At 43.5% G+C, this 27,749-nt stretch overlaps 1 protein-coding gene across 7 annotated transcripts in view; it reads right to left on the bottom strand.

Annotated features, from left to right (window-relative positions):
* schip1 (schwannomin interacting protein 1) overlaps positions 1-27,749 on the bottom strand; it is a 232,565-nt gene that overhangs the window by 12,819 nt on the left and 191,997 nt on the right. For 3 of the 7 annotated variants that reach the window (XM_025007731.2, XM_025007730.2, XM_017424739.3), the window contains one exon: positions 24,613-25,419. In XM_025007731.2, coding sequence (XP_024863499.1) covers positions 24,613-25,419 — 807 coding nt within the window. Of the gene's footprint in view, positions 1-2,874; positions 3,241-10,731; positions 11,029-20,953; positions 21,413-24,612; positions 25,420-27,749 lie in introns of those variants that run through there. The other 4 variants (XM_037981220.1, XM_037981217.1, XM_017424741.3 and 1 more) reach the window with 4 other exon arrangements.

Below are 27,749 nucleotides of genomic sequence, written 5' to 3'. Positions count from 1 at the left end.
AGTTGCATTCAAACCACATCCCCATGTTTGCTTCCCCATCTCTGCGAAACTCTGCATAGTTTTCCCATTAGAACGTCCTATAAAGACGGGGGGGAGAACAATCCAGATGGGTGTTTCCACTTGTTGGTGATTTGGAACTTTCCTGGATCATATTTACATTTTTAAGATGCATGTGGAAAACGAGCGTGCATGAAGCGACCGCCCTCACCGCCTCCTTCAGCTCCGGGCCTCAAGCAGCCAGAGGCGTCCAAATTAGATTGGGAGGAACACAAGTGGGCTAATTTGTGTTTTTCCCTCAAATTCACGAAGCAATTTCCTCTGTTGAAAGAGCCTCATTGACAAAGACATTTTCTCTTCAGCTCAAATATTCATCGGCGGGCCAGGAGAGGCTGATTTAGCTTTGGCAACGGGTGACAGGGTGCTTGTTTAGAGTCTTCAAATCTTCCATCAAAATAGATGAAATTGTCCGTGCTAACAAGGAGCGGCCACCTTCTGCTTCCTAAACGAAAAGGTTTTGTGATTAAAATCTGATTGTTAGTATCAAAGCGAACGTAACGACCTCTCTTTCTGCCTTCTTGCTTCCAAATTCTCATTTAATGGTATCTCTCTTTACTTTTTTTGAAAAATATATTTTTCCACAACATTCTTCAGAAATAGTCTTCCCTTTTCTGCACAATAGAGTCTTTTCACCATCACAGATCTTGCGCCCCGGCTCAAGACAAGAACCCACTGTTAACACACAACCGAGCACGCACACACACACACTCTTCAACACCAACTTATGGGAGCAGAATCATGCCTTTTTAAGCACACAAAGCATGTCATTATGGTGCATTTGAACACAGCAAGGTGTATTTGCTTTGAAATCTTTTTTTCCTCATGGTACTTGCCACAAAGTGAGTGGCGTTTTTCGCCATTGGGAATCCAAACAGAGATGGCTTCGCTCACATATTTGTTCAGCCCTGACACCGAGCTCGGCTTTACAGACTGGAGGTCACGGTGTCTTCTGTGGGGGAGTGTTGTGACTGCGCCGTGCAGTCAGACAGGTCACACAGATGTTCCTGCAGACATAAATTTGACTAAAACTCCATCCAGTTGAACAGGAGGAGGAGGAGTAGGGTAGGGAGACGTAGGCTGGTTTGGATAATGCTGATGAGTAGGTGGAATTTAATTTAGGGTAAGACCCAGAAACAGGTCTTCCAAAAGCTCAAAATGATGTAAAAACCGACCTACCTGTTTACAATTTATACTGAACAACAAATACTACCCTGAGCATCCTAAAACTCCTAAAAGTGTTAACATTTAAAGTAAAACTAGCATCATTAGCAGCTAAAAAAAGCCTGCTTCCATCTGTGTGTGTTTCTCTTTTCATGCTATCTGAGACCTGTCTTTCTAGGCGGCGCAAGCATTCCATCCCAGATAAGGCACCTGACCTTTGAACCCCTGAACGGTTCAGCTGCAGGTCAGAGCAAGTCTGCCCCCGTCAGTCAGCTTGAACGAGAGGAGGGTGGAAGGGTGAACGTGTACGTGGCTGTAAAAGAAGAAGCGAGGGGGAGGGTCGTAGTGGAGCTAAGAACAAGAAAAGAAAGAGTGTGTGTGTGTATGTGTGTGTGAGAAGCATGAACTGGATTCAGACAGGACAATGGGTCTGTGAGTCACATGCAAGCTTTTCCTGCAAAAGAGGGCACGGATACTTGTGTGAAAAAAATGGAGTGCTGGAATCTGCTTTTTTTCCATCCCAAAGAAAAAAGCAGATTTAATAGTAAGAAAAAAAGCCTGGTTACTCATAGCATTATGTCATACTACTGCCCTAAATATGTAAGCACTTTAAAGCCCAGATCCAGTCTTTGGGCTGTACCACACTACTGCACACAGCGCATGAAAGAAGTCTATTAAAGGAACAATTCGGCTTTTGTCTGTTCAGTTTGAGACGGACAATAACAAATTTAGAAGTTAGATTTGGTTTGTAAACCTGCAAGACCGAATTAAAAACACACATCACAGAGCTGGAGAGGGCATAAACTTTGATCTACTGTTTAAGGTTAGAAGCAGAGGTGTTCAGATCCAGTCCCAGTCATCAGATCAGGGTTCGAATCGAGGAGTTCTTTTGACTGATCAGGTCTGAGGTCACAGAGAATACCTCAGCTCCTGATCTCTGTTGGTTTACATTATTCCTGTGCTCCATTTTCCTCCAAAATCCAAACTCAGATTTGGGAATGAGCCTTTTCCAGTTGCAAAATGGAAAACCAGTAGGATGCATATTTCCATTCGGGCGCTGTTGGATCACACTGACTGACAAAAGGTAGCACAGAACCGCGTGGCTGACTTATTTAATGAAACACAAAGTAACAGAAGTGCAAGTAAATGGTTCAGTACTGCACAACGTTTCATTAGATTTCAAGGTTGGAGAAGGTAGGGAGTTTCTGAAAACTTTGATAGTTTTTCCAGACTCAGAACTTGGAAATTCCACCTCAGTACAAAATTTGAACACACCATATCAAAAGAGCGACATTCAAGTAAGAACATTGGTTCTTTTTTCAAATGACTGATGCCATATTTGTATATCTACTAACGTATGCACTGCAGTTTTTCCCCCGCATGTGTAAAACAATTGCAATTCAGTGATAGGAGACGAGTAAATCACCTTTCTGTGAAGGAAGTGCTTGGTATATTGGTGCATTCAGTGCCACTACGGTTTAATATAAAAACTAGTTTACACTATAATTTTGTGTGCATTAGTAAAAAAAAAAGACAATTTTATCAAATACTTTGTAGAATTGTTAGAAAATTTCTGGAAGGACTCGAAAAAGTTCCTGCTCATTTTTTGAATTTGATCAATAATGCTCGAAAAGGCACACATGAACATGCCTTTACCTCTCTGTAGTCGTCACTGAGGTCGAGGACGGACGCCTGCTTGATGACATCGTCCACGCCGCCACATCCATCCGTTTTATCCAGCGCCTCCCTCATCCCGTCCCTCTTTCTTCTTCTGCCGTGTCCTTTCTACTCCCCAGTCTCTGGTCAGGTTTGCTCAAAGCCGACTCGTGAGGCTGAGCCCAGTCAGTCAGAATGCGTTACCATCTCCCACTGTTCACCCCTGCCATCGCCTGTGACCGAAGCAAAGTCCCTGCTTCTCTGCTGGTGGTTTTCCCTAACATGTTGTGGCACTGGTACTCTTTCCACTGTCTCTCTCGCTCGGACTCTGCTGTCGTCCTGCCCGTCTCTCCCACAGGACTGGGAAAGCCTAACGGTCAGAGGTAAGGCCCTGTTGGACCCTCCCTAACTTCCACCCTCTCTGGTCAGGGTGGCCTCTTGCAGTCCAGGGAGAATATGAGAGGAGGGAGAAACTCACAGTGGTGCATTTTTTCCCCCCTTTAGTTTTCACGCCCTGATGTGAGGAGAGCAGCTGCTCACCACCGGTTGGAAAACAGACGCCCCACCGGTGGGATACAGACCGCTGCAATGTGCTCGTTTGGATCCTGTTGTGTCTGAAGCCTTGTTGTGTCTGAAGCTTCTGCCAGTCCTGAACTGTCTGTACACACAGGACTCCCAAGTCTGTTTCAATAATTGCAAATGAGCTTCTATATTTGAGTCAAAATGAATGCGAAATTGTGTGGTGGCACGTAACAGAGGACTTAGTGTTCTCCCTTCCTGCCAAGGTAAAAAATAGGGCCTCGTTTGGACTCCAAAGCCAACAGCCCCGGCCAGCTAAATAAACCCTGACAGAGCACAATGGACCATTAGTTTGGCACACAGACGCACACAGTCACTCATTCGCTCACTCACACACGCAAGGATTGCTTGTGCTCTGTATCAGTGACTTATATTTTCAATCTGAGCTCTCCATGGTGTGTAATGATCTCATCTTTGTGAGACGTTATCGACCTGTGACTCATATATTTGTCATAGCCGCCCAGACAGAAAATGATATCCACATATGGCTGGAGAGTCACACATCAGACCAACCCAAGTTCACACCAACACACACGCACACACACACACTGTCAGCTGGTTATACAGAAAAATGACAGGTATGACAAGGAATTGGAAAACCATTAACAAGGTGAAGTGAAAAGTAAAGTCATATGTCATATACATCCAAACAAGGCACCAGACACAGTTTGGGTGTTTAATAATTACAGCACTGTGCACGTCTTGAGTTATCTCTCATTTAAAAATAAATATTTTGCTTCCAAGGAGTTAGACTTTTACTTTTAAAGAGGTCATTCAAAGGCACAGTCTTTTGGGAGCAACAAAGAACTATTAGCTGAAAACTTGATAGACTAAACCCATCAACTGATTCAGAGCTGAAGTCCTGTTGTCTCTGAGATTTGTTATTTTATTTCCTAAAACTCAAGGGATGAACCATTGTTCTGCATAATAAAAGATGACAGACAATTTAGCAAACAATAAACAAACAACAGTTCTCTAGCTGTTCAGAGGGCCTTTTAAGTTTATTATTTGACCAAACTTGAGAGCTAATCAATTGGGGTACCCAGTTGGCTAAGTGGTTATTTTACTGTTTTTACCTATAAATAAAAGTAATTCAATTTTTAGCTCTTTTCTAAAATAAGGTTTCCTAACCGCAGCATGCCATGATAACTAGCAGCAGCAAACAGCTGAAGCAAGCTTTAGAAACTGACCACAAAAAGTGACTCCTAAAACTTCCATTTTTACTTTTGAAGCATCAATAAATACACCACCTGCAGACAGAAGACAGATCACACTAAACAGCCAGGGATCTCAAGGGATCCCAAGGGAAGATAGGAATCATGTTGAAGAAATGGAGCAGCCAGCCAAGGACAAAGGGGTGGAAGAGGGATGAGGACAGAGAGACAAGATTGAAGAGAACGGCAAGTGAGACTGATAAACACGACTCGCTTTAATCTCGTCTACCTATAAAAACGGATGCAGCTTTGAATGCAGACGGTTGTCACATTAAACAACAACTTGATCGAGATTCCACTTCTGTAAGTTCACTCAGCAGCATTTATATTCGTGGAAACAGTCTGACTTGACGGCGTTTCTTCCGTAACCTGCCTAAAACTTTTGCTCAGTGCACATAAAATGAAGGTGTTTTGTATTGAGAGCGGCCTGGGTGGGGCCGAGTCATCCCCACTGGATCTCTGCTTCATTACTGAGGCTGACTTCATGCTGAAGGTGAAGTCACCGCCAGTTCAAAGGGGGTTCAAAAGTAAGCCTCACCTATTTGTGCGGGAAGAAGACAATACAAAGGGGAATACTGTATGTTGGCTGGATTACAGCTCAAGGGCAAGAACGACTGTGGATGCTTTCAGACGCACATTTAAGACACACAGGGTAACTCTCGTAGCGTTGGTGATGGCATGACTGACGGGTCAGCTGAGAAGGCGAGCATCAAACTAAAATACACAGAACAGCTTATTGTTCCAAGTGAACAGAGGGTGACTGTGGGAGAGGGTTCCTGGCACCTCCTGTAAGCCTCAGATCCAAGGCCCATGGCACTCTGGGAGTTTGTGCGCTTGTGTACAACTATCTCTGTGAGGACCGGCTTAAGACTCAGACCTCGAGAATGAAAATATTTTTGCGACTTTAAGACTGGTGGAAGATTAGGACTCGGTTTCGGTGGCGCAAATGTGTGCGAGAGCGTTCACGTGGTTAAAACTGATCGCACCTGCTCTGTTTTTGTCTTCAAATGTCAGCGTGCTGAATGGTTGTGGATAACACTGACACATATATAAAAGCAACAGCACAGACGCTCATCTGGTCTTATTTTGGTAAAGGAGCAGGAAGAAAAACTGGGGTTGCTGCCATAGCAACCTGGTGAGAATTTCTCCATGACGATGCTCTGTGTTCCAAGCAAATTGGGCTGTAAAAGGAGCGCAGGGTGGCCCATCGGGAAGTCCGCAAACTCATGCAGAGGCCAGGGTTTGAGGGGAGCTTTGGCAAACTGTGATATTAAGGCAAAGTATGGTTTTGTCTTAAATACAGAAGACATGTACCGCACAGGACCGATAGGTGTGCAATGAAATCGAAATCCTCTAAGAAGAGTTACCTATTAAATGTATTGGTTATACAAAATGGCTGTGCAAAGGTCTTGGGTCTCGCTCAAAGTACTTAGCAAAGAGCCAGTTTTAAAGTAGGCGCGTTGTCAGAAAGAGACTGTTTCCTGTTTCCATTTCTTTAGTTGAATCTATGAAAAACACCAAAGATAACTCAGTCTGACACAGGAAATAAAAGCTGAAGAACAACTGCTGAACGCCACTTTAAAAAGGCTACAAGAAAGTTTGGCTGCTTGGAAGCAAAATGTGAGAAATTACGAGTGGTTTAAAACTTTTGTACAATACCTGGTCAAAATTAGAAAAGAACAGGATCAAGATGGCCTAATCAAAAAGGGCTCTTCAGTTGAGTGCCCTTAGTCGAACATGAAATTAGTCACTAATGATGCAATTTTTCAAAACCAAATTACAACAGTATAGATTTTTTTTATGAACTTGAAATAGCAAGTGTTCATGTTTTCAGCTGCTAGTTAAAAGGTAACAGTGAGAAGTTTTGAGTCGACTTGGGGAGGCGTTGATCCTGCTGATACATGTTTCGTTGAATGTAGATTAGCACCCAAATATATTTATCATAGCCCTACTTCTGTCAAAGAAAGTTCTCTGTAGATAGAGATGAACTGGGATTTTTTTTTACCATCCTTGTAGGTTTGTAGAACTACTTTGACAGCATTATATGCAAGAAAACCTTCATTTTTGCGCAGGGGAGGGTTGCATTATTTTCTCTCATGTCCCGCATTTGCCCTTATTGATGAAAGGACAGGACTACCACGATTAAAATCAATCTTTGCACAGAAATGCTCTTGTTTTTTAAAACAAAAATAAGATAGCTCTGCTATGATTGTGCAATATGACACCGTGACCGTGTCCTTTTCTAAAATAAAGCTTTGTCTAACATTTGTTACAGCAAAGTATTAATCTGATGAGTTATTTTGCAACTGATCCACTTAACAACAAATGTATCAAAAAACACATTACATTTAGGGAATAATAAAAAAGAAACACATTTTACGATTGAAGGTTATTGCTCAGTTCTGTTGCTCTGACCTATCAGTGGAATATACAGTACATTCTGCATCTTCTGATTTATAATTCATCAGACCCCACCTCATATGGAGTCACACTGGAGCTCTGCCTCAGTCCTCTCTGTCGAGCTGCACAAGCTTGTCAACACATAAACAAAACATAAATGCTCCCTAACAAAACACCGTTTTACCGGATTCAGAGTCCCTGAGGCTTTGGCAGGATGTTCCAGCCTGGACTGATGCACTGTGGCCAAGCTGATAAATCTCCCCGTCACCCTCACCCCGGCTGGTATTACTGCTGCCGACAGAAATACGGCCCTGAGAGGCTTATAGATTTACATGAGAATCTGAAAACAGGATGACATATTGAGATCTAAGACTCCAGTAACCACGCCGAAGAGCTAAACACTTTTACCTCACTTAAGCACTAAATGAAGTGCAGCGTAAAGATGCCAGAGATGCCGCAGCAGATCGGCGCTGTCATTTTGAGTCGGGTTTGTTGAGGTGGGACGCTAACGGGGCTGAAATCGACGGATGATTCTGATGGATTGTGGCTCCGATTGTTGGTTTGCTGTTTCTCCGTGGGGTCGGCTGGTCACATAATTGGCTAATGCTGTCTGACATTAAGTGCTTCAAATGATATGGGCTGGACAAACAGGGAGGTGAAGAGGCTTTTTACTTTTTAAGGCAACAATGACTGCTGGTAATAATTTAAACCGGATAAAAATACAAAAGTATAGCAGTTCTGAGAACCAAAACAAGAGACTGCGCCGAGACAAACTGTCCCGGGAGACGAACGGAACAAAACATCCCCAACATCGGTCATTTTCCACTTTATCTAATTACTCCTTGACCATTGTATTTCTTCATTACACTAATTCCCTTCTCTCTTTTCTGTCATTGCCCTTTTCATCCCTCGATGTGTGTGTGTTGTATTTATGGGCGCTGTCTGGCTCCCGGTTGCCAGGATACCGGTCTAATTGAGGAGTCTCCAGAGACTCGCTGTTATCAGAGCCTGAACCCTCTGTTCCTCTCACCGCCCTTATTCTCCCTCTTATTAGCTCCATCTCCGTTTCATAAAAAAGAAAACCCAGTGCATCAAAGCTTTCCCAGCCTTCTAAGTTTCAGCGTTTTCCCCCCACAACACCTAAGCAGTTTATTCCCTGATATTGAAGTGATGTTGATTCTTCTTATCACCTCCCACTGCAGATGCCACAGACAGTTGGACATCACTTTAATGTTTTGCTTTGCTTCCTTTGGGCACGGTCGATAAATTTCCTGTTACTGTTGTATCTGCGCCTCCCATCTGCCGTCTCCTCTATCTGCCTGGCATCGCTTTTCTCTGGTTATCTGCCGCTCTTCGCTTCAATCCTGCCATCTCCTTTCTGTCGCTCTGCCTGGTCTTTATCTGCCCCACAACCCGACAGGAAATGCATTAACACAGCTACACAGCTTCTCCCAAACATCAATCCACTCTGCAAACAGGAATTTGTGGAGGATATGAATTAAAGGGGATGTTCTTTTTATTGGTAGGTTATCCTGTGGCAAACCATCTGGGATTGTTGGGCTTGAATTATTATTTTTATTATTTCATCTGCATAAAATGCAATTTTATCTCTACTAAAGGGAAACTTCAAAGCAATAAATCAGATATTTTGAAGTAGATTTCTGTGGAAATGTTAAGAACAATTAATATCTTACCTGTCATAGACAGATCTTTAAACAGTCTCAGTTTGGAGGAATAGAGTTTAATTCCGACCAGATTGTCAACCTAACGGCTAACCCAAGCAGGGGTCAAGAACAAAGTGGACTGCTGGCATTTTAAAGGAGTTCATATTTGACCGGACTGCAGTGCTGTCACCAAATGGGGGCCATGGGGGGCAAAAAGCCACCTGTATAAATATGCTGATCCGCCACCACACCCACTTCGGCCTCACTTATATGAATAACATTTTTAATAAATACTGTACGACTTTGACCGAAGACAGGACAACAAGTTGGGTTGTGACTGTGCCGTTCTTGATCACTAATATCAGCTGTTAAATCTCAACTTAAAACCCACCTGTTTAGAGTTGCTTATGGCTAAATTAGGGTTAGAGTGCGGGTTTTTGAGGTCTTCGATGTTTTTCTCTTTCTTACTGTTTATTCATTGTCACGTGCTGTTTTTATTTTGTTTTTTAATTATGTAAAGCACCTTGAAATGCCTTGCTGCTGAAATGTGCTATACAAATAAAATTTGATTGATTGATTGATTGATTGTTAAAGAAACTGAAGTAGAGCAGAGGGGAGGATTTCAAAACTCCCAAACTAAAGTGATTTTCAAATCACCCGTACATGATCCCTGACCTCCATGGCTGCCAGTTTAAATACTTTCTACCGGACTGACAAACTGACGGCGAGTCTGAACAAAGGCCTAGCCCAAAGTGGATCTGTACCATCTTAAAACATCAATTTCCAAATATTTGCAGCAGTTCATGCTGACGAAATTTGATAAACCTTAACATCGTCGCCAATTTTGCATCACCCTACATGACTATTTAAGTAGAATCCTATGGGGTTTTTTTCAGCAGCAGTTAGCTGTAGCACCCCTCGCAGGAAATATCATAATATTTCTGCTGGTGTACTCATGTAATGTGAAACTGATGGTGGTGGAAAGGTTTTGTTCGTAAAATCTTAGAGATTTGGGTTGTTTTTTGTTTTTGGCCTTGATCAGATGAACAAAGTGCAGTCTGCATCAGGTGAGATATTAATTGTTCATAACCTTTCCACAGAACAGAGTTCAAAAGGTCCAAACTATCTTTATTGTTCGAAGACAGAATTTAGACTTTTTCTTTGTGATGGAAGTTCATGTTTCAAAGTTGATGAAACACTAAACCCACCCATCCACCTCCCTGAAGCACTTGTTCCTCCACATCAAAGAAGCTCCATCTTCCCTCCAAGCTGCTTCGCCTGAAATATTCAGCTCATTTTTTTCCCTTTTTTTTGCCTTTCATCCACCTCTCTGCTTATCCCCACTCACCATCTCCACTGCAATGCAGATTTTCCTCCCTTGCAAGAGATAGTTACACAAAACAAACCCCACAGCTGCCATGAATTGCTCTCTTTAAATCAACGATCCTTCATTCCGTAAGATAAAGTGGGACATGGGTGTCACAACAGAATCACACACACACACCTCACACTCACACAGGCAAAGCCCTCGGGCTTTACTTTTCACATTTAAATCCTTCCTGTTCGTGGAGTCGTGTGAATCTGCAACATTTTGACCAAAGACAATTTAGTTGCAACACTAAAAAAAAACAAAAAAACTTGCTGTCACACTATTCCTCCTTGTCAGAAACGATGAAGCTGTACGTAGGAGGCTGTGAATGGGAGGTAGGACATTATTCCCATGACTCAAGTGCTCTCTTAGCAACCAGCCAGACATCAGATTCACAACACAATCACGTAACCACACAAGGCAAAAAGAAATACTCCCACACAGTCTCTGCAGTGTCACAATGTGCTGCTTTAGATGTTAAATTCAAATGTTGAGCTAAAAGCATAAAAACTTGATGTTTATACAGAATGCCTAACTAATTAGGAAACCTATAGGCTTTTATCTGTCAGAATTCCAGTTAAATGAGATCAAAATGACCTGAAGTCAGTTTTTTTTATCCTCTGAGGACTACCTGGTAGGAACAGTTTTCCTGGTGGACCATCCTTCACAGCATCCCAGAGCCGGGCTGGCTGAGCTGGGAGGAGCAGGAGTGGGACTGGGACAGGATTCCCAGCCCTGCAGCGGTATTCCAGCTGGGAAAGGGGGAGAGAAGAGATCCCACCGAGTCCCTGATCCAAACTAAGACGGAGTTAAAAAAAAAAAAGAGAAAAGAAGGAAAAAAAAATCACGACCGTATCCTTTCGTAAAGCCAGCTGAGTCTTCACCCAGCCTCGACTCTGAAGCTCTGATTTCTGCTTGTTTTCTGCTCTGTGTGTTTGTTAACAGAAAAGGGCAGGGTCTGATCGCTGCGTCCCCAACGCAGAGAGAGGGAGGGTGGTGAGACACGAGGGTGTGTGTGTGTGTGTGTGTGGAGGTGGGAGGGGCACAGTGGAAAGCAGAGCGTACTCCCGCTCGGCTTTCTCTGCCTGCTTTGGACTGAAAGGAGGGAGGAGCTGCTGGGCTGAGGGTGAGGAGACGGGACAGCGGGAGGAAGGGGGGTGGGGGGGTTGTGGACTGCGTGGGTCAGGGCCAGGATGTTATTCCGCTGGTTCATGTGGAGTCACGCCAGACAGATAGAGGGGAGGAAAGGCAGAGGAGTCACTTTATTTCCTTGACCTTTCTCAGTGGATGTGCATTTACAACATATTTTGGATCCAACCCAATTTAAGATGGCTGCCACAGCCAACCGACCCTAGAAAACACAAAAATGGCTATATTTGTAAATGCTGAGCTGAAATTTTAGGTGGTAGTAGCTGAAAGTCTTTCGCAGAACACACTCAAAGCGTTACTCGTTGCACTAGATCCTTCCTTCAGTCTTTAGCATCAGTTGTTGGAGTTAATTCTGATCGTCACAAAATATCTCATGATTCACTGAACAGATTTTATCGAAACTAATCATCGGCTGTAAATCTACAGCTGATTATCCAATTCAAGATGGCCACCACAGGCAACTGGCGTTAGCCAACACAAAGATGGGAGTAACTCAATCAGCTTTACAGATACTGAGCTAAAACTTGACGTGGCAGTATCTGAGAATCATTGACAAAACATACAATATAACATTATTTTCAAGCTATGACCAAAAGGCTACAACTCTGTCATTTCTCAACACGAAATGATCCTAGTCTAAAACTCTGATGGTGAGCGATATGGGCTCCTTCAATAAATGCTTAACAATTTAAAACCAACTATATAAAAACGTGAAGTCCCAAAAGCTGGTGTTAAATGTCTCGTCTTATTCCCGGCGTTATTATTGTCTCTCTACCTTCCTGATTTATTGAAGCCAAAGATGTGCCACTCATTTATTTTCTGTGTGGAGTTATTTTTGTGTCCCTGTGGAAAAGTGCAGACAGTTAATGGTCGGGGAGCCTCATATTGTTTGTGTCTTTCTCGCCGTGAGATTATAATCCCATACTGGCAGATGGCCGGTCTATAATCCACACACAGATAATCCATCTCTTGTCCGTCTCTCCATTCATTCCTTCGTCCTGCCCCGTCCTCATCCATCTTTTTGTTGTCTGCTTTGTTCATTTGTTCACCTACTCTAAACAGACGAGCACTAAATAAAGTTTAATGAAACGTTTCATCCTAAAATGTCATTATACAAAAGGGTAAAAGTACTGAAAGCATTCATTCAAAATCCCTGTTTTATTACACTGTCATTCAGTGTTTGACTGAATAATGCTCAAACTGTTGAGGCTTGATCTTTAAAATTACATTATATTGTATCGGTGCACTGACACAAGACCTAAAAATGTTATAGAATCATTTTATAGATGATCTATTATTAAATAAACCTGTTTTTCAGCCAGTTAAACATTAATTTTGTACATGGATGCACAATGATGGTGGGCCATAATTACAAAAGAGACAAACAAAAGGAAAAAAAAGAAAAAAATAAGCAAAGACACCAAAGGAGCACTTCCTGATTGTGTTTATTTTTTTTCTTTCTTTAGGAAGTATGATTGAATATGTTTAAAATTATTGTATGCTTTAGATGTGGCCTAAAGCGATACAGCTAGTGAATGCATAAAAAAAAAGGATTTTATTCTACTGCATATCATCATCAGCCTGTGGGAGGGTCGTGTTGAGTGTGTCAGATTCATTACAAAAGATACAAGAAAAGTTCTCTAATTAGGTGGGGAAAAAAACAAGCAATTATTGTCTCCATTACTGGTACTGGGGGCAAAAATAACTGGTAAATATTCCCAAATCAGAGGTTGGGAAAACAAAAACAATCAGCACACTGAATCCGATTCTTTGTTCCTCGGTCAACACTCCCTTAAAAGCAGTGCAAGAGTTTTCCACATCAGTGTGAAAAATGAGACCTCCTGATGCAATTTAACCACACTTCTATTTCCAACTCTCATTTTTACTTTTCTTGATGAGGCAGCGAGCTGCACACTCTGTTATCTCATCTCCCTCTCTCAGCCCAAACCTCTCTATCCAGTATTGATCTCTCTTGGGCGATGCTGCTTTCCCCAATAAGACCACTCTTGGGTTTAATGACCTGGAAGTGGATCGATGAGCCCCCTCATGCTCCGATCTCTCCGTTCGAGCCTGCGCACCGTTGGCTCTGGCATTCAGCGTGGTGGCCAGCTGGGACCGACTGGAACGGTGCCCAGCCTGACGCAAAACCTGCCTCACGAACACACCCTTGAACTCAGTCAAGCTCCCTCGGTGGGGAGCTCCATCATCCAAGGGGGCGCTCAGAGTAGAGCAGCTGCTTCTCTGCATCAAAACGAATCATTTGAGGTGGTCTGGGTGTCTGATCAGGACACCTCTGGGCATTTTCCTCTGTATGTTTCCAGACTGGGAGGAGACCCCGGGGCAGACCAAGAGCTCAACGGAAGGATCATGTATCCTCTCTGGCCTAGGGAGACCTTGGGATCCACCGGGAGGAGTGAGAAAGTGTCGCTGAGGAAAGGGATGTCTGGGTCCCCCTCCTGAGCCTGTTGCCTCCCCGACCTGACCATGGAAAAGTGGGCGAAGATGGATGGACTGATGGAAAACCTGCTGTGGTGTGTGCTTTCTGCCATCTAGTGATTAATAGGTGCTTAAAAGAAAAGTAATAATTCAGGGCTAATTTAAAAACATATTTTAAGTTGACTATATAACACAAGAACATGTAAATCTGTTGATACATATAAACTATCATATTTGATTTCTCTTTGGGCATTTGTATGTTTTGGTTGTTCAAAGACAGGCAGAGTTGACTCAAATCAACTCATTTCATGCAGAGACTGGTTAGATGCACTGAGTAGAATCTAAAGTGCTCTTTCAAGCTGTCAGAATGGTTTATTTTAAACAAAATCTTGCTTCTTTACAAGGGAAGAACATTAAAATTGAATCTAATACACAGCAGTAACAAATCAAACCTCTGATCTTCTCCTTTTAGAATCTAGCTCGTCAAAGCTTCATGCTCACTAAAGCCCGCTGTGTGTCTCCTCTCCGCACAAATATGCTGAAAGAACTTTGATGTCCTTGGATTGATTAATTCCCACCAACCTCCTCTCGCCCCTCTGTCACCATGGCAGCAGTCGGTCCAAAGACACCCCCTACTACCACCACCATCCATCCTCTGACCTTCACACGGTTGTCAAGGTTACAATCTGAGTCAAAGCACAGGTGTGGACTGACGCAGCATCATTCAGTTTACACTGAAATAAAACAAACAGACTCCCGATTGTTCACTTGATCGGGCAAAAGAGTCGGCTTGGGGACCACAAAACTCCTAGAACTGTGATTATGCAAGAGCCCTAAATGAACGCAAAGGAACAGAACAAAAACGATTGACTGAAGACGAACAGGCGGGAAAACAGCAGTTAGGCCTCCCACATGCTGAGCTGTCTGTCTGCTGGAAAAACCCCCCACAAAAACCAAAATCAACTAAAAAGACGAGCAGAAAATATCTCATCTCACCAGAATAAATTAGTTGCACGCAGATTTGTTTGTTAAACTTTAACTGTGGTTTGTACAGACCCAATTCAACATGGCTGCCGGAGCTAACTGACATTAGCAAACACAAAAAAAAATGGCTATAACTCAGTCAGTTTTAAAGCTTTTGGGCTAAAATTTGGCGTGGTAGTAGCCGAGAGTCAACCCTAACGCCTGCGCTGAGTGCAAACAAATTAAGTGAGATCTTTATTTGAAACTGTGGCACGCAAGGTGGCGGGCAATATGGATTCCATCAAAGAATGCATATTTGGACCTGCTCCATTCAGGAGAAATACTTTCACTTGCCTGAAGCTCTGCTATCTGGGCATATTATTAGACTCAAGCAGAAACAATTAATGCATAATCAGAAAATGGAAAACGTGATGATTCACTCCTCTGGCAGTGGTCAGGTGCAGAGAAAGAGCAGGAAGTGATGGTAAACAATGCCTTGTAGCATTTTGAGTTCATGGAAAATCCATGAATCTGAGTCAATCTGTGACGCCTCCTCCTTCTCCCTGACAAACAGCTCGACCTCACTCTTCTTAGCCCGTGTGCCATCTACGCATCCTTTCCTTTCTCCCTCCAGCCTTTCAGCATAACTACACTTGCGTTTTTTTTAACCACTTTCCTCCATCTTTCCTCCTCCTCCTGCTGTATTCCTCTATCCTCTGTGGCCCAGCGGGAAGAAGGGAGCGCAGATGCTTTTAGCGAGCTGACATTTTGTGCCAGCGTAAAAAACACTGCATAGCAAAGCCGGTTGGCTCAGTGTGGGGCCCAGATTCTGGTGGCAAGGAGCTTTTGAAAGACACCACAACACATTAACATTTGCGAACCCACCGAGAAACTAACTGACCGCCAGATGCACTTGTGCAGTGACGAGGCTCGATATGAATCACGGTGAGTGAGAAGCAGCTGAGTCAAAACCAAGACCTTAAATGATTTCTTTAAACCCTTCATGTTGTCCTGACAACAGTTTCTATGGAGCTAAAATGACTCGTTTAACAAACTGATACAAAAGAAGAAAACCAGTTGGTGACATCAGAAGGAATGGATAAGGTAAATGGAATTTCGTAAAATTTAAACACATTAATCCTTAAAAATGCTCTGAAGTGGAACTAATGGTCTTTATAATCCTCTGAGTCCTTAAGAAAACAGGATAAAGGTTTCTATGAGTCAAAAAAAAAGTCTCTGATAAGGTACTCTTTCACAACAGTGTTAGTATCATCAACGCCAAGCTCATTTTCACACGTATCTTTTCACAGCAGCGCTGCAGACAGGCAGGTGCACGACCACGCATTTACCAGCAGCTGAGCGCAAGAACGCCAGCTGACAATTGCAAAGTAACTTTGATCAGGATTCTAAAATGTGAATACTCAGTCAAATTCTGCCATCCTTTTTGAAGGATAAACTGTAGAACTGCATGCTCCAAAGTGACATTTTGTTTTTGTCTTTAATTTCCTACATTCAGCCCTGCTGGAAAAGAAAAGTTGGCATTTACTCCGTTTATGGAGGCGTTATGTTTGATTGAAGCAGTGCTCCATATTTATTTCATCAGTGCTGCAGGTTAGTTTGAAAGACTGCTAGTTCATTTTTCCTTGTGTCCTAATTTGACATTTGGCATGGAATCAAAAATGACATTAAGTATTTTTCTTGACAAGTTTGAAAATCTAGTATTTTTAAGACTGTAGTTCGAACCTAGATTTGCTTTTATTGTCAAACTGATTCAAAAAACAAACGTAGTGACTGAACACAGTCATATAATTTGGGCAGAACCTATATTAAAGCAAGAGTAACACCAATTGTGCAATCTAAGAAACAAAGAGTTTGACATTTTTATGTTAGTCGTAGCTGAAGCTGGAGTGTAGAAAAGGTTTAAACAAAGGGGTGATTTGTAACCTTGACCTTTGAACCCATGACCTTGAAATCAATAGGGAGCTGTGCTGATTGACATTTCTACATTACATGGTTGCAGATTTAGAGCATTGACAAGAAATTATCCACAAATGGTCGATGAGATACAAAAATATGTCCCGTTTTCTGACTAGCGTAGAAAAAGAGTGCACATAGAATTTGAGTTACATCCAGTGTTGTCTTGGTTCGTCCACATTCTGCAGGAGGCGCCATCACATTTTTTTCCTCAATTGTTTGTGATGAAGTTTCCATTTGGATCTTTGCAAACTGGTGCAACATGCATCTAAAATGGGTCCTCACAGGCCAAACTAAGGACACGGACAGCGACATAATGAACCTGTCATTAACAAAAACAGCACAAACGTTTTCCACTTCTATCAGCGAACTTTGTTTTGCAGCTTTTCTTTTACTTTACAATGATGTTAGATCTCAAAAACTGTACGATCAATTAATTTACAAACCCTCAGATCATTCGCCAATGCAACAATCGTAAATTGTTGCCCTTCTTTGGTTAAACGAACTGATTATTCTGGCATTGTGGCTCTGTGAGGAAAGCAAAGTGTTCTGTTCTCTGCAGCAACAGATGAAGCTCTGCATGAGCTCTGGCACAATGCTTCACACACACAGTCAGATGAACTGGCTTAGAGCTTAGATAACGCAGAGTTGGAGACATGGCAACAAAAATACCCCCTTTTACCCTTTAAAGACTCTCCCCTCTGTATTTTTAGAGCGACATAAACAGGGCTGCTCTGAAACCCACCTCTCTGTCTCCAAAATGTGCACGCTACCAATTACACACTCTATAATTAGGAGGAGAGAGGAGCCGTGTTTCATGTTTCAGCTCCACCCAAATGGGCACCCATGTAAACACACACAAACACACCGGTGTGTGTTTGCGTGTGTGTGACCCAACCTTTCCTCTGGCCGCACACGGGACAGGTGATGGAGCTTTAAATCCTTCAAACATAAACCATCTCCCACACTTTTTTTTTCTTCCTACAGCCTTGTAGAAACAAACTTTTTTTTTTATCTCCTTTTTCCCCAGCTTTTGCTTACACAGCCCACCTGTGTGCAAATGTGTGTTTGTGTAGTCCTGTGTAGTTTTCAGTCTGACACGAAGCCATAATATTGGAGGCCGTCTAGATGCTGCTACATAAATCCCCATTTCCTCCACAGCACGCTCTGCCACTCACAGGCGGCGCGTCCTCTTTGATAGTTTTCATCGGGTGGAAAAGGGGAGCCGGGCAGAGTGTGGAAAATGGTCTCCTGCTGTATTTTGGCTGCGTGTGAACATTTAGGGCATAATGCCTCCTGACAGCCAGAGGAAGAAAACAATTAGCTGGGAGCAGGAGAGGGAATGGTAATAAGGGAGAGCGAGAAAGTAGAAGAAGTAAAAATAAGGTGAAGATTTGCAAATTAAGTGCAAAAAAATGATTCTTTGAGCATGAGCTGTCTTCCGTGGCAAAAAGGGAACTAAAGAGTGAGCTGGCTGCTTAATATATCCATGTTTCTTGGACTGAGGTGAATCATGAGTGACTAAATCAGAGGAAGGGTGGGTTTGTGTAACTATCAGGGTGATCAGCCAGTGGTGGAATGTGTAGCTTTGGGTTGTTTAGCTGCCTGAAACGATCACTCACACCAGCTAGTGTCAAACAGACTGCTCCTGGCTACACAAGAGGTAGTTCAGATCTTCTAAAGTGGGGTTCTGTGGAAAGACAGAAAGCCTCCGTTTGAAGAAATAAAGTTTAATTCTGACTGGACTGACGAGCGCACGGCTAGTCAGAGCGACATGAAGACCAAAGTGGAATGCTGCCATCTTAAAACTACTCCAACTTCATATGAATTTCATAACTCTTTACACCGCCATCAGTTTCACATAACACACTTACTCTGGGAAGTGCTACAGACTGCACTGGAAGTGCTACAGCTAGCTGCCGCCGCTGCTACTCCCCCCTTCCAATTCTGTGTAAATAACCATGTAATGTAAAACTGATGGCAATATAAATCCAGTCAGTATTTAACTTTAATTATCCAAGCTGAGGTTGTTCAAAGAGATATCCACAGCAGGTTAGATGTTTACTGTTCATACCTTCTCCACAGAACCCCCACTTCAAATGATCTGAACGATCCTCTTTAAGTTGTTGGTTTTGCTATTACTCACCGGCACAAATCTTGTCTGTGTTTGTTTAATGGTTCAGGAGAGGAGAGGTTATCGGGCAGGTGATCAGCCTGAAGAAGAGCAGTTTAGACATGACTAAACTGTGTGGGAGGCACCAAGGAATACTTCAACTCATTAACCTCTTCAATATTGGTTTCACAATATATACATATATATTTTTTGGGACAATCCCCATTTGCTAGAAGTCTTCATAAGAACATGGTTGAGTTGTTACTTATTGTTTACAGTTGTTGGTGTGACAGACCTTACCTAACCTCGATCTGTTCCTACTTTGTAACAAGTAGTTTTCATAACTCAGCTTGACCAGAGTGGAAACGAAACTAAAAATACACTCCTGTGGCAGCAAACAAACATCTGTTTGTAATGAAAATGACTTCATTTTATTTTATTGTTTTGTTTTTCAGACCACAGTGAAAACTGTAGAAAGGAGCTTTGATAGTTGCACTCAAGTCTTATCTAACAGAGTTTGAAGTCCGGTTTATGGTTCCACCTGGAATAATAAGCACGAGCAGAATATTTCTTATAGGGGAGGGACATGTCGTGACTAAATTGGTGTACGCTGTTTAATATATATGTGTGTGTGTAGTCTGATCTATCTTTCACGTACAAGTTCTGGTTCCAAATTAGGACAATTAAAGCCTTGCACTTCTTAAAGGAATGCATATTGCCCGCCGCCTTTCATGTCACAGTTTTAGATTCAGATGTAGAGAAATGAGTTGCAGCTGTTTTGATCAAACCTTGAAAATAACAGTATCGCAGCAAGTCTCGCTCAGAGTGCGCGCTGTGAATGACTCAACTATCATTACATCGAGTTTTCCCTCAATATCTGTCGACTTGACTGAGTTACACCCACTTTTGTGTTTTGTTGAGGTCAGTTGGCTGTGGTAGCCATTTTGAATTGACTCGATGCCAAAAGTTAGTCAGTTGTAGATGTACATCTAATGTTAATTTTCTGCAAGTTTCATTAAAACACAGTGGATCATGAGATATTTTGGTAACAGACACACACACAAACAGAGGAAAAAACACGCCTGCTGCCCAAAGGTGGACAAAAAGAACGATGGAAATGCTGAACTTGAGACATCAAAATCTGAGTCCACTAAGCTCTGAGTTTTTTTTTCATTTGGGAAATGTTCTTAGCACTGTGTGTCATGGGACAAATGGAAAAGGGCAGCCTGTCCCTCAGAGACACGGCAGACTTTGACATAATGTAGCAGAGGGATTATAAACGGGCGAACTCATGCAGGTGCACACGCTGCTGTTCGAACTGAACAACCAAGATGTCAAACCGACTTCATATTTTCAGCCACTTTTTACTTCAGCAGCTCTAACCCGTGGGGTCAAAACTGGACTCCTCCGTGAACAATCCTCAGCAGCTAACCTGACTATGTTTGGATCCTGACACACCGAGCTGACACTTTGGCACGTTTGGCCTTTTCAGCACGCCTGGATCACAAAGGGTATCAGAGCTCCAGTGAATCACTGATTTTATCCATTTAAGGCAGCTTGCTGTAATGCTTCTGCTTTTTGCTTCCTTCTTCTTCCATAAGGAACATGCTGATATCAGCAGGTGCAAACAGCTTTTGTTGTCCTGGGTGACTTTTACCTCTCTTTTTTTTAAATCGTTGTAGCAGCAGATACAAGTTATCTATAGAAAGCATCTCACTTTTTTTGTTGCCTGAGTCTTTCTCGTGGCAAACTAACACACAAACTCTCTGGCCCTCAACAAGGAGGGAATGTTAGAACGATCACCTTTCACAAAACCAGGATTCACATACATGTGCCGGGCATATTTAAGAGCCTTCTATTTATACACAGAGACAAGGACGAGCAAGTCAAGCAACAATACAAGCATTTTAAAAAAACCCTCTTTTGTAAAGGGTTGCTTGGTTTGGAGGAAGTGACCTAATAGACAGAAATACAACTTTTTCTACCTTTCTCAGCATACCTACTGAAAGCTTTCAGTCACACACGAGCTCAGACGAGAGCATGTCACAGCTGAAGAATGTAGTGCCCCAAGCTATAATTAAATACAAGCTTTTTGCCAGACAACATGTTTAACTTTGAGGCTTCGCTCTGAAGTTTTTTCCCTTCCTTTCACAAAAAGCTAAAAAAAAAAGGTCCGAAAAGCAAATCAAGATTTGGTAGGAATTAGTCGTGTTTTTACCTGAGATAAATGCCCAACTTGCTGTGAGGAATCCAAGGTTAATCTGAGATGAAAATGATTCCACGGACAAAAACCAAATCTACCAACACCGAGGTGGTTAGGAGGGTATGAGAAGAAAAAGGTCTTCTTTGACTTGATGTGCTGTGCTGCATGTGTGTGTGTGTGTGTGTGTGTGTGAACTAACAGGAGACACTGAGGCTGAGAGCGCGCTGTGAGTTGGTGTAAGGAGCATGTGTGTGTGTGTGTGTGTGTGAGGTTTGAAGTGCAGAGGATCGGGCGTGTTTCAGCTGGTATCAACACATGGATGCGCTCACACGAAAGGGGCGGAGCCAGACAACAGGAGCTCCTCGCACCTGGCTGAAGCTCCGCCCCTTCATCCTTATCAGACCCCAGCTCTGACTCTCTGGTTCTCCGTCCTCTCTCTCTTTTTTCCACAGCTGCCATACTTTTTTTTTTTAAAGCATCCAGCTTTGTTTTCTTTATTCCCGGTCTAACTCCTCTCTGACCTCTTCACACCGACTGTTTGGACTTTTTCATATCCTCTATAATGGCACAGAAGACTTCAAACCCTGTAATTTCCTCTGGATTTTTCCCGCGTCCTCCCACCCTCTCCGCTTTACGTGGTACAGTCTGCATTAGGTTCTGAGTGAAAGTAGTAGTTAGGTTGTTAGTGGAGGGTTGCAGAAAAAGTGCAACTTCTGAACATGTCCATTAAAAGAAATAAAAAGAAACCTCTCTCTCTCTCTCTCTCTCTCTCTGGTTTCGCTTCTTTTCTCGTTTTCCACAGTCAGTAAATGCTTCTCTGTAGCAGACTGCTGCACAGTGGAGCCATTTGGTTTGGATTTTTGCTCCTTTCACTGTTTATACGGGAAGCTTGAGCGAGACTGCTGTGAAGCAGATGCTAGACGTCCCATTGGTTTGACTAACAGCTGGAAAAAAAAACATATCTACCACCCAAAATGTTCTTTTTTATTTTATTTACTGATTTGTTTTGCTAACCAAACAACTTGTCTCCTTTTGGCAAATGGCAAAAACATAAATCCTACACAGCTTACAATGCAACTGATTTTGCATTACATCTTTCTAAGCACTGAACATATGGTAAAAATAAATAAATTCCTTGAATTCTTCTTTTGTATAAAACAGCACAAATCTGTCATTTTCAACTTGTTTTTCTTAACAATACACATCATTTGATGCGACTTCTGGATTTATTGCAACATTTATGCCCAAATAATACTGTGTACATTGTGCAACCCTACTTTAGGTTTTCTTAATCACTTCAAAGCTGTAAATAAGAATGAACATGCCAAATAAATGCTTGTCAACCTCAGCAGATGTGTTTGAGCGACAGGTTTCCTCTGCATTTGTTGAGTGGAATCAGTGCTGCTTTTCTCAGCAGAGACTTTATCTTTATAACCCCAGTTTGCCCATAGGGTGTTTTTAAATCATGTGACTGAGTGTGGCTGTGCGAACGCTGAGATTGAAAAGAAGTAGCCTGTAGGCAAAAATTTAATACTTCTCCAGCAGGAAAATGCACAGTAAATACATCTGAGTACTGACAGCTATACTGTGCATGTAGCCCGTCTCCAGCTCTGCTGAAACCTGGACAGGAAGAATAATATTATCGTTCACCTTTCATTAGTGTGGACCTAATTGAAGGGTTAGAGGTTACGTTACCCTCGTGCGCTTGAGGTCCCTGTGGACCCGTCTCAGTCACGTGTCTCCAGAGTTCATTACAAAGCAATTATGAGCAGGTCACCGTGCCTCCACATGCTCTGCCTGCAGGCAAATCCAGGGTTTACAGCAGCCAGAAACCACACCCTGAACAAACACACCTGCAACAATATGACTTCTTCCTTTATGCAGAGCTGAAGTGGAAGTAAAACAGCTTTTATTTCACTTATTAACAAGATAAACTCTGAATTGTTTCTACTGAACTAGCTGAATTAGTCTCCAGCTGCAGATTAGTCGCTTGGAGCATCAGTGTCATGCCTTTCTAAAAGCAGTGCTTTTGCAGCTCCTCTGAAGGGTGAATGTCTCTGTCCCGCTGGACCTGCAGTGACGTCCCTCGTCTCTACCTGAGTGTGCTCACTGTCTCGCTGGTAGGCCCAGTCTGCATGGATCTTTAAAAATTTAACAGGGTCCCTAAAAGCATCAGAACCCCTTTTGCTCCATGGAAACAAAACAGCTGCTAAATGATGGGATTTCCCAGGATATAATCTCAAATATCATGTCTTTGCTTTCATGTCTCCTTTCTGAGGTGGGATTAAAACATCCAATTCCAATATGCTTTTTTTTTTTTTTTTTATCTAAACCAGAACATGTTTTCCCTAAGACTTGTTTCCCCCCCTGACACACAGTTGGATGTTGGTGGCACTATTACCACCAAAGACTACTCTGTCTGTATCTGCCACAGAAAGCCTGAAGCTACCCTTGATTTGCACACATGCAAGTGAGCCGGGAGATGTCACGGTGGGAAGCAAACGTGTGTGCTTGTGCTTATGGTTCTCGTTTGAGATATTTTCCTCCACCCGTGTCATTTACGTATGTTACAGCCCTATGTCTAAAAGAAGAGAGGGGGGTGGGAGGGCGGACTCCCCCCTCTAGGTGAAACACAGCAGGAGGACGTCTTCTGGTTTAAGATGGACATCAGGTAATGAATACTGACACAAACACACAAGACACCCTGAACTGCCTGCTCCTCCTTCCTGTTACATCCCCCACTTCTCCCGCTGCATTCCTGACGTGCCTCAGGGGAAGGGGATGGCGGGCGGTGGTGGGGGGGCTTTAGGACAGACGAACAACACACACAACACACTCACAATGGCAGTGGCCGAAGCCATTGTGTGTGTGCACTGAGGAAAAAGGTCTTAGTGCTCGCATATCAATAGGGAACATCACAATCCAGCTTTTTTGTTTGCCCACAGTTTGGTCTTCTCGGCCAACAAACTGCTGAAACCTCTCAAAATAGCTTAAAGCTGCACCCCTCTGGATCCACAGCGCGAGACTGAACCATGGAAGTGACTCAGACTCGGACTGTGATTCAATCTGCAGCGTCACAAATTAAAAACCTTTAGATCTGCTGGTGAGACGTTAGAGGCCCGCAGCTCTTAGCACGACATCAGTGCAACACTGACCTCTTCTGGTAGAACCACCACACAACCACAACAAAGACCCGGAACGTCTCTAGAAATTAGGTTACACAAGAATCCCTCAGGTCAACAACAAATGTTCTGCGTAAAACTATCAATAGCTATCAAATATTACCAATCATCTGCTGCGGTGCTTCATAGTCATAACAATGATGTGACATTTAATAATTTCATAGATCCAGCAGACTTAAAATAGCTCTTCTGAATAGGTCTACTTCCTGGTGAAATGAATGAAGATTTTGAACCGTTGAACCCTCCGGCTGCCTCCACTCTTCTCCAGCTGTGTGCAGACTTCTGTGATGTTATTAGGTTGGTCACATAGCTTAGCGCTACATTAGTAGCTAATCCCTCCTCTCCACTCCAGCTGACCCAACCTCGTGTTGCCAGGGTCCATCTGACATGGATAACTGCCGGAGCACAGCTCACCAGGAGTGCGTTTTAAGAGAAAACCACCTTTGACATGCGTGAGCAGAAACGCTCAAAGGAAGTCACAGTGATACTCACCGAGGTGTAGTTGGTCTTTCCCATGTTGTGGTTCTGGTTGTGGTTCAGGTTTTGGTTCTCCTGCTCCCTGCACTGAAGCCCAGCCAGGTGTCTCTCCAGGGCTGCCCAGTCCATGGTGGGAAGAGGCTCCTCTTCTACCCCCTCATCCTCTTTGTACCCACGCATCAGCCCTTCAGTCCCCCCACTTCCTCCTTCTCCTCCTCCTTCTCCACCTCCTCCTCCGCCGCCGCCGCCAGTGCCACTGCTGCGGCTCCCCCTGCCCCGGCTGGAGCTGCGGTGGCTGGCTTTAGGAGTCCCCGTGCCTCCCTCTGGTGTGCCGGAGGAGTGGACCTGGTTGGACCTGGGCAAAATCAGATTACCGTTCTGTTTCAGTTCATCCGGGACGGCGGCTGTTGAGGCGGCAGTGCGTCCTTCGGGGGCCGGCAGGGGCGGGACGGTTTTCACATCCTGGAATTCTTCTGCGAGGCTGCGTCCGTTCACTGCTTTCCTGTAGCCTTCGTCCAGGCCGGCGACACTCACACTGCCGTCGCTGCTTTCGTCTTGACCAGAAGAAGGCTGTGGAGAGGCGTAGTCCTCCCCGTACTCGCTCTCCCACTCCTCTATCACCTTCTTCTTGTACTCTTGGTAGTCCTCGTCCTCCTCGTAGTCATCTAAAGTGACCAGATCTGGGGAGGGGGAGGATTTGTAGTCCTCCAAGGTGGCCAGGTCAAGAGACGGAGAGCATGGTGTAACCTTGTTGGAGTTGGACTCTGAGCTGGAGCGACTGGATGCATCGCTCCCCAAGTCCATGCCATCCTCCCGGTAATCCTGCAATCAGGAAAAAGAATAGAGAGAAAGAATTTAGGGTGAGGAGAGGTTGGTGCAGACCCTGTTGGTGGGACATAGCACACAAGAAGGAAGGAAAAGAGGTAAATAAAAGGAGAATTTAGGGAAGTGTGTAATGTTGGATTAGTCACACCAGTGTTGTGGTCTGTGACAGGCGACCACAAAGCACTTCCTGACAGACAGAAACTTCCCTTTTGCTGCAGCTGTACAACCACACATGCTAACCTATGCTAACAGATAATCATGTTGCCTTTGCATTCCTTTCTCTTCGTAAATGCAAGCATGTGCGTTTGGATGGGCTTCTGCAACGTTTGACACCCACCCGTTCGAGTTTGTGCGACTGGACGTGTCAGAATAATATCCCACCACCTACTGCTACATCTGCACAACACTGCAGAGACAAAACGGGGGAGTTGTGAGCGCTGGGAGTGACTGACGGAGACATGTTAATACACAAACCCAGCAAACTGTGGCACGGACAGGTGAGTCGGGAGCCGTTCTCTGACCTTGACTGTGTTGCTCCTGCGAGAGCAGCCATCGCCACCTGACTGATTAGTGCACAACTAATGAAAATGTCCCTGTTGTTTACCCCCCGACCCCACCCCACACACCACTCTCCACCTGAGCCTCCTCTTGTAGCATTATTACATCTTTCTCCACAGGAGCCCACTATCAGAGCATCGCGCCCCTCTTAATACTTAATGAAAAGCGAGGCACGCCCAAAATTTCTCTCAGGGCAAAGAGAAATTAACAGCATATTCCTGTGTGGCCACATTACGAGCTGCGCCGGAAACAAATTAATTACGAAGATGGCTGATTACGGGCGGAGACCAAGAGTTTCGGCTCTTGGACAAGACCCAGGGGGGAGAGAAATCAAAATATACCCAGTATTCTCACTAATGATGACCTTAAAGTGAGTTGGGGCTATTTGTGGCAAAATGAAGAGCAGAATGTAGGTTTATTGGGGAAAAGCAACATGACTCAGCATCTTAGAGACAAAGGAAAGTGCTGATGTTGTAGCCACGTAAAGACACTGTGAGGAACTTGTGTTTCTGCATGAAACAAGTCAAAAAGAACCACAACTGGAGCCACAATAAGCCAGAAGATCATGACAGTTTGTTATTATTGCAATGCTAACAAAAAATACATGAATAAATGGAAATAGCATCCTGTGTTGGAATGCCTATCGCCCTCCACCTTGTATGACAAAGATCTTGCGTAATCTTGCACAACTTTACTCATATTTTATACCCTAGTTACCCAGATTTTGCTTGTCTCAGTAGCAGTAACACAATGTCAAGTCTTTAAGATCATTTAGCCCAAACTGGGGGTGGGTTACTTCCATGAGGAAATTCCTGGACTCTGAGGTTAGCGATAAGAAGAGTTGGATGACACCGTTCTTTGGCCAGATACTCGGAAAGTTGAAGGAAACTCAGCCATGAGGACTCTTTAAACTCAGTGTCCTTGTGATTTTTATTATAGGTACTGATTGCAATGTCAAAGAAAACTGGACCAAAAAAAGAAAAATTTGCACATTTTATTATTTTTTTCCTCAAATCAACGGTTAATATGTCTTTAAATTAAAAACTTGTAAGCGAAGTTTGTGAACAGATGCGAAGCGCCACGTGCATTTGTATACGGAAACAGCCGAAGTGACTGAAAATAGGTCAACCATGGTGACGGCTGTAGAAGAGCTGTTTAAAGCTGAGAAGTCTGATGTACTGCATATTTATGCTTTGTTTACACTGACCGCGTACCTGCGTTTTAGACTTGCATATCAATCTATCTGATGAACTACTGGAGTAAACTCTTTGAAATTGCACCCTTTGACATAGCTCAGGGCAGCCTGTTTTTATGCTTGATTTCGTAGCTTTAAGTGTATAAAAACAGAGAGGCAACCCTTCCTGAGGCGCACACCGGGCGTGCAGGGGCAGTGTATATAAACGCCGACCTGTCATGTTGGCTTTAATGCTGTAGTCGCGTTTGAAATCTCGGTCACGGAACCCTTCATTTCTTTTTAAGAGCAATTTTCACAGCCTCGTTGCTCTTCACATAAGGGTCACATGACTGAAGTAATGCAATCATTTAAAGTGGGAGTATAAATAGAGAGGGAATGGGGGGGGGTTAAAGGAGGTGGAAGACGCCAGGCTGGTAAAGCTGATCCGCTGTGGGATTAATCGAGGCGCGCGCGCGTGCACACAGACTATAGTACGGGCTGGATTTGGCCAACAGAATACATGCAAATTGACAGCTGCACCGATATCCACCCCGCAACCAGCCTGGGTGGGTGGGGGTGATATATATGAGGAGGA

This window comes from Kryptolebias marmoratus, linkage group LG2 (genome assembly GCF_001649575.2).
Source record: "Kryptolebias marmoratus isolate JLee-2015 linkage group LG2, ASM164957v2, whole genome shotgun sequence".
Taxonomy (NCBI): Eukaryota; Metazoa; Chordata; class Actinopteri; order Cyprinodontiformes; family Rivulidae; genus Kryptolebias; species Kryptolebias marmoratus.
Note: the sequence above shows the minus strand (reverse complement) of the source record. Positions and strands in the feature narration are given on the sequence as shown.